This window comes from Prunus persica, chromosome G1 (assembly GCF_000346465.2).
Source record: "Prunus persica cultivar Lovell chromosome G1, Prunus_persica_NCBIv2, whole genome shotgun sequence".
Taxonomy (NCBI): Eukaryota; Viridiplantae; Streptophyta; class Magnoliopsida; order Rosales; family Rosaceae; genus Prunus; species Prunus persica.
This window is the reverse complement of record NC_034009.1, coordinates 31,153,882-31,162,274: the sequence shown is the minus strand read 5'-3', so window position 1 is coordinate 31,162,274 and position 8,393 is coordinate 31,153,882. Positions and strand designations below refer to the sequence as shown.

Below are 8,393 nucleotides of genomic sequence, written 5' to 3'. Positions count from 1 at the left end.
TTTGTTAGTATCGTTATTTATGAAATCGATGCCTAATTTACTAATAGCATCGATTTTTCTACTCACCGATGCCTATGTAGTGTTGCTAAAAGTGAAATTTGGCATAGTGATTCCAGAAGGCTATGAGCAAATAAAAAACATAGACATAACCAAAATAATAAAATAAATAATAACAAATTATTGCAATTGCTAAGAAGTCTACTGTCAAAAGAAATACTTGCATAACCTATAATGTATCTCCATGAAAAGCTATGAATATATATATAATTCTTTTTGGAGATTTTACTGCACATACCTATTCTAGTACAAACTAGCTATTAGCATGCAACTCTGGGCAACATTTTGCCAAGTCAAGGTGAGATTATGCCACAAACTGTAAGACATTCACTTTACCACAAAGTAACACTAAATATAAGTACCGCACCATGCATCATATTAAAGATCTTGTCATCCACTGCCTATAAGATGCCTCACCTGATAAACGGACCAACCCCCATTACACTACCATAATTCTTCTTCACAACCTAATTTCAAAATACATATTTTCCACTGCCTATTATCACCTCCATTTCCCCATATACTGCAAGATTCAGCAACATTTAAAACAAATTGTAACCCAATCAACCAAGTGGTATCCACAATCGCCTTGACCATTCCATTCAAAGAAATGGTGGATTTTGTAATACAATTTTTAAGCTACAAGTGAAGGGCCAGTAAATGAAGGCATTAACAGAACATTTTAACATAAAAATACAATCAAGATTTCAGGACATTGTAATAGACAGATGTAATCAGGGTAAGTAGGCAACTAAATCTCAGAGAGTGACTCAACAAAGAGATCATATATAACAACCTCAATAGAAGTGCAAGGAATCCAACAATGATAATGAAAAAATTAATCACACCAAAATGCACAGCATGCTCCATCTGCTTCAGTCACTAAATTCAAATTTCCTCAAGATTTTCCCCACAAAATGACATTTATGTGAACCCATAAACTAGACACAATAAAGGATGAACAGAAACATTAAGGAATGAACATTGCATCAGAGTTAGCAGCTACAAACATAAACTATAATCCAGAGTGCTTAAGCAGACAAATCACATAGACTGAATTGATTGAAAGTCTTGTGTTTACGATATTGTTGACCTTATTCTTGTGGAGGGCTTTGATGGGTCTACATAGAGCTGAATAGCAGACAAATAACGAACATAGTACATAACAGAGTCACTCCCATTTTGTGACCCATGCACCGTATGCACTCCAGTCCTTGAAAGACTCCCACAAATCTCCATGTACAAAGTAGGATGTAACTCCGGCTTATGAGTCCTCCATCTCCTCACGCTTGTCTATCCATCACCAAAATGGGACCTTATGAGAAAAGCATGTATAATTACAGTAACAATAAATATTATACCAGGTAGAAAACTTGAAAACCCAATACGTATAATTCTTCAAGTAGAAAACTTTAACTAAAGTTAGACAGACAAGTTGTACTGAGCTCAGTTTGGAGTGTTTAGAAGTGATAAAGATAACCTAATACTCATAGTACTTTCTCATCTTCCCCTGATTCTAAAAATAAATAGTATACATGTACACATACATGTCTTTTCTTCAGTTAGACTCTCATAGTACTTTATAAATCTCTCCTCTGAAGGTGAAATAACACACAAGATTCAACAAAATGGCAAGACAAAAAGAAACATTGAAAATACAAAGAACAGAAAATAAATAAATAAATAAACACAGGAGATTTGTACCATTCCAAAACCCTTTATATGTTAATGCTTTTGTAAAAATTTACAATTTAGGTTATACACAAGAATTCACATAAAGCAAATCGAAGATATAAATAAGCTATAAATCAAACATAACCCAAATGAAAATTAATCCCTAATCTTCAGTAGCAGGGACAAAAAGGGAACTCAATTACCCGATTGTAGATATCGAAGATGAACAACTCCCAATCAGAGCTAGCCAATGGTCTGCATCTGTGCAGTGGCGTGTGACATCGAGTAGGCGGCGAGGGCGGTCCTCAGATGCCTAGCCCTAAAAGTTACTGATGAGAGAGAGAGAGAGAGAGAGAGAGAGAGAGAGAGAGAAAGAGAGAGAGAGCTTCAAGCTTCTGCCATGGAGGCTTGAGGGATGGTTAGAGTTTAGATTTCGTGGGTCTTTGATTGAATTTTTAAGAGTAGAGAAAATTTTGGAGATTGGGTTGTGACGATGGAGAGAGAGAGTTTTTAGAAGATGTAGAGAGCTTGTCAAATATTTAGAACATTTCAGATTTTGAGAGAGAGGGAGTTTCTTTTTTTTTGGTCGAATGAGAGGGAGTTTTTCCAGCAAAAAATTTGGAATTTTTTTTTATTATCAATTTTTTTCCCTTTTTTTCTTTATTATTGTAGAAAAGTGATATATTTTTGACAACATGCGATGCATGTTGTTGAACTAAATATACAACAGCACGCCAAGGTGCGTTGTCAAAAAAATTTCTAAATTTCGTTCAACAATGTACCGTAAATACACGTTGTTAAACTCTATGTACTACAACACACTATTGCAACACGCTGTGAAAGCCCACATCCACAACGCACAACCTATGCATGTTGTTAATGACATGTTGTTGTAGAACATTTTTCTTGTAGTGATTATTCTTGTAAAACCTAGAATTTACAATATTATGACTTATGTTACAGTTTTTGGGACCTTAGAGTTCCATAATATTGTAAAGGTTATCCCTAAGCTTGTAAAAACAGTGGTTTACAACCTTAAGGAATCATATTAAAATGTTTGGCACATGAGAGTTCTCTAACATTTTAAATTTTATCCATAATCTTGTAATAACAGAGATTTACAACATTAAGAACTCATGTTACAGTTTTTGGGACCTTAGAGTTCCATACAATTGTAAAGGTTATCCCTAAGCTTGTAAAAACAATGGTTTACAACCTTAAGGAATCCTATTAAAATGTTTGGCACATGAGAGTTCTCTAACATTTTAAATTTTATCCATAATCTTGTAATAACAGAGATTTACAACATTAAGAACTCATGTTACAATTTTTGGGACCTTAGAGTTCCATACAATTGTAAAGGTTATCCCTAAGCTTGTAAAAACAATGGTTTACAACCTTAAGGAATCATATTAAAATGTTTGGCACATGAGAGTTCTCTAACATTTTAAATTTTATTCATAATCTTGTAATAACAGAGATTTACAACATTAAGGACTCATGTTACAGTTTTTGGGAACTTAGGGTTCCATACAATTGTAAATGTTATCCATAAGCTTGTAAAAACAATGATTTACAACCTCAAGGAATCATATTAAAATGTTTGGCACATGAGAGTTCTCTAATATTTTAAATTTTATCCATAATATTGTAATAACAGAGGCTTACAATATTATGGACTCATATTACAATGTTTGACACCTAAACGTCTTGTCACATTGCAAAGTCTATCCTTAATATTGTAGATTACAAGATTTTGGTTCGAATTTATGAGCTTTTGCATCGTAATTACAAGGTTGACTCTAATCCATAATATTGTAATAGCCTAATTTACAATGAAAATGATGTCGATTACAATATTAAGGTTTGGTTGGACCTTAAAAAGTAAAATTGTTCTTAGTTTTTGTAAAAACCAATATTTACAACATTAATTACTCATGTTGCAGTTTTTGGGACTTGAGAGTTCCATAACATTGTAAATGTTATCTATATGCTTGTAAAAATATTGGTTTACAACCTTAAGGAATCATATTAAAATATTTGGCACATAGATGTCCATAACATTGTAAAGTCTATCCTTAATCTTGTAAATTACAGAATTTGAGTTCGAATTTACGAGCTTTTACACCATGATTAAAACGTCAAGTGACTGTGGCAATTGATGGGTAACGATTTGACAATTGATGGGTATCGATTTGGCAATTGGACTGTAACATATTTTAATATTTAATAAACCTTTTTACCTCCAATACTAGGTTTCCAGATTTTCTATATCAAAGGTGTAGATTAGTCCATCCATATCCCACTAATCTCAATCTAACGGCCCATATCCTTTGGTGTACCCATACACCAAAGGACTAGAGAATTTTCCTAGATGGAAATTGCAAACTAAAATTGGAAAACTTCTCCGCAATTCAGCTTTGGCTTTGTCCAATAATTATCCCCAATCTTTTTATTATTTTATATAGATCTTTTTTTTTTCTTTTTTTTTCACTTGTTAAGTATTAAGGCTATTTGTAGTTGATATAACGAATGTGAGCAAAAACTGGACACATCAGCAGACCACTCATTTTATTTTATATATGTGATGACCATAGTTAATACATCACAATATCACATATGACATCTCTTGACACAAACACATGGCAAAGCATTTTTCTTTAATTACTTGTAATTAAACAAAGCACGCATTAATTAACACGATTATGTTACGTCATGGGTTTTGAGAGGGAGGGTGCTTATTGCACTGCCGGCTGGGTTGAGTTGTGTTTGCTTTGGATTAGTTGTCATGAGAGTTTCGTCCATACATTATTAGGAAATTTTTCAGTGTTGCTTATGGAATGGAAGAACGTGAAAACTTTTTTCTTTGTGGTATCTATCCTTCATTAGTCGCATCCAGCTACACTTTCTTTTCTTTATGTCGATTGTTAATATTAAAGTAAACCAGCAATTTCATAGGGAAGAAGGGCAGAGAGATAAAGAAAGAGAGAGACGAAGAGGGAAAAGGAGAGCGCAAATGATGAAGGAAAGAGCTTCCAGCTGCTTCGACTACTTTTTACTACTTTTAGCTTGTGTTCAATGTGAAATTCGAATCCAAGCACGCAACATACTTCAATTTTTGATCTTCAAGTACTTTGAATCCAAGCGCGCAACATATACCAGTTGGATATTGTTGATTTTTAAGTCTATTTTGTACTTGATATATGAATGATGATCAAGAACTGAAGATATATATATAGCACACCACGCATTTTATTTTATGTATGTGATAACCCACATAGCTAATACATCACAATATATCACATATGAAATCCCCTCATGCAATTGCCATAAAGAAAAACTTACATAAAACAAAGCATTACTTATAATATTAACCAGACAAAGCATGCATTAACATATATATGTGCTTTTGATATTCGATTATGCCTTGGCAAAGTGAGCATCAAGATCCCTGACGAGGGTAACCATGAGACCAACATATCTATCTGGAGCTTCAACATCCGCATTCCGTTTCTCATAGTGAATCGTCAGGCTAGCTACGCAAACATCACCCTTTTGAGCGAACTGATAGATGCCCTTAAAGCTCTTGTAATACTTGAACACTTCTCCGTCCAATCCAATATGAGTTGCCGCCATGTTCTTGTCGTCGTACTCAACCTTTTCCTTGATTGTCCGAACTTCGTCCCCTGTCATATTTATTTCACAACAACAAAATATATATAAGCTCATCTTATGATGTTTTTTTCATACCCATATCATATAGTTAACAATGAAACAGAAAATAACTAAACTTGTCCTAAGTGGGTCACCATAGTTACTTAATTACCTAGATGATAATTCCAGATCTTAACAGAGCCGTGCGTTTCCCAATCTCCTTCATGCACCTGAACGCCTTTGATATGGCCAGAAGAAACATTTGGGATGAGGTGGGCTTGGCCCTTGAAGATTTTGTAGAACTTATCAGCAGGTGACTTGAGTTCTATTTGAGTCCCAATAAAACCGTGCAGAGCCATGCTTATGCTTATCAGTTTTGAAATTTGATATGGATAAGGCAGAATGTTAAACAACGTATAACTTGGCTTCTCCTTAAATACAAGTCATTACAGTTAAATTGCCTGATATTTTATATTATAACTTTAAGCGGTAGCAGATGCTTGCTCATCATGAAACTCACGAAACACATGAAACACATTTACTAATGATCACAATATGTGTGGAGAAGACAAGTTAGGTCACCTCCAACCATGATGGGGCTAAATTTAAATTCCACTCTCTAAAATTCAACTATTCATGTATTGCCCGGATTCAAAATGTTTTTTCCTCCAACTATACAGACTTATAATTTGAGTCCTCAGATTTATTAAATTAGTTAAGAATGGTTAACATGGTAGGTATACCTATACTATCTATACATCAAATCTAAATTTTTGACTCCAAACAAAACCCTACCAAATTTAATTTCTTAATTTAGTTAGAGTATATCAGTGAACTTGATTAATGGAGCTAACCCACTTTGAGAATGTAGAATTTAACATTCGTATTTATTTTTTTGTCAAAGTTAGGAAGGAAAGGGGAAAACTCACACACACTGTTATCTTAAGAACTTGGACTCATGACTGCTTGGGAGTACACAAAGATCTGGATTAATCCAACTAATTAACGCCACAATGTTTTTTAGGCATTACATGCAAAATGGGATATTATTCAACCGAATCTTAGAACTTGTGGTGGCTATTTGAGTGCCAGTCACACCATGACGCAAATAAATAATGCATTAGATGGAAACTACAAACTAAAATTGGAAGACTTCTCCGCAATTCAGCTTTGGAAATATTTTTGCTCACCACTTTAACCTAAGGTGTACCTTCATCATTCTTCTCAACACTTGACACGTGTCTATTGGCATAATTATAGTTAACTCTTTACTTTGTATTTATGGAACCATGGTTATGTCAATAGACACGTGTCAAGTGTTGAGAAGGGTGGTGATGGTACACCTTGAGTTAAAGTGGTGAGCAAAAATACTCACATTCAACTTTGGCTTTGTCCAATAATTATCCCCAATCTTTTTTTTAATTATTTTATTGATATTTTTTTTTCAATGTTTTTCAATTGTTAAGTATTAAGGCTATTTGTAGTTGATATAACGAATGGTGAGCAGAAACTGGACACATCACACCACTTATGTCACACTCCTGATTGGCTCCGCCGTAGCACGATATTGTCTGTTTTTGGGCCCAATGCCCTCACGGTTTTGTTTATGGGAACTCATGAGTAACTTTCCAATGGGTCACCCATCATGGGATTGATCTACCCCAAATTAGCTTAACTTCGGATTTCCCATGACTCCGAAGCCAGTGAGCTCCCAAAAGGCCTCGTGCTAGTTGGAGGCGGGTATGTACATATAAGGCACATCACCCTTCTTCGTTGGTTGATATGAGATATTACAATCCACCCCCCTTAGGGGCCCAACGTCCTCGTCGGCACACTAGCACCACACGGCAGAATGGCTCTGATACCAAATTGTCACACCCCGGATCGGTTCCGTTGTAGCACGATATTGTCCGTTTTTGGGCCCCATGCCCTCACGGTTTTGTTTTTAGGAACTCATCCTGGGATTGCTCTAGTCCAAACTAGCTTAACTTCGGAGTTCCCATGACTCCGAAGCCAATGAGCTCTCAAAAGACCTTGTGCTAGATGGAGGCGGGCATGTACATATAAGGCACATCACCCCTTCTTTGTTGGTCGATGTAGGATATTACAACTTATTTTATTTAAAGAAAAATTAGGTATTAGACATAAGTAACTTTACGAATTTGTATTTGAGACAGTGGGTATTTTTGTTTGGGTTTTAATACCTAGGAAAGAATTGTTATTTTGGATTAGGCCAAAGAGGAGGCCCAGATTCATTGAGTCAGCTTAAAATAATAACTGAAAAGACAATGCCACTCTTCTTCTTAAAAAGCCTAGCCCAACTGTAAAACTTACAAAGTAAATGACTTTTTTTACCCCTGTCTATTTAAATTATGCGTGATTTGAACTTTTATCTTTCGTTTTCGTTCGGCTTAACATTTTGGAGCTCTGGTTTATTTAGCTGCGATTGGAGCTTCAATTTTCTGGTAGGTTTTCATTTGATTTTCTGTTTTATTCTGATTACGTTTTGTGTTATTTAGATTGATCTTTATGTTTTGGGTGTAATTTTGCTTTTGCATGCAGAATCAAGGTTTGTTTTGGCGTGCGATTTCTGTGCTCTAGTTCGATCTTAGTCCTCCTATTTCGAGCTCAGTTTTGTGGCGCGATTTTGTGTGTGCCATTTTGTATCTTCTTCGTTTTGTGATGGGGAGATTTTTGGCAGTCCTAGGTGTTGAGGTATGGGTACTTGAGAACCTTTTTTTCGTTCATATTGACTTATATGTTTTCGGAATTTAGTTTAGTACTTTGATCGTGGCTTTTCCTTTTGATTTTGATTCGAAGTTTTTTAATTTTCTGTCATAAACTACATTGTTGTTTCTGTTTGTTGCAGTTTCTGAGTTTCTTGTTTCATAAACTACATTGCAAGTCTATGGGAATGTTACAACTGCTTATGGACTTAAATGTGTTTAGAACTTAGTTTTAGTACTTTGATCATGGCTTTTCCTTTTTGTTTCTATTCAAATTTGAGC

General features: G+C 34.9%; 1 protein-coding gene across 1 annotated transcript; it reads right to left on the bottom strand.

Moving 5' to 3' along the window:
• On the bottom strand, positions 4,960–5,801 carry LOC18790069 (MLP-like protein 328). Its single transcript, XM_007226670.2, has 2 exons — positions 5,558–5,801; positions 4,960–5,417 (listed from the first exon to the last, which is right to left on the bottom strand). The coding sequence occupies exons 1-2, from the start codon at positions 5,742–5,744 to the stop codon at positions 5,152–5,154; spliced, it is 453 nt and encodes a 150-aa protein (XP_007226732.1). The 5' UTR covers positions 5,745–5,801; the 3' UTR covers positions 4,960–5,151.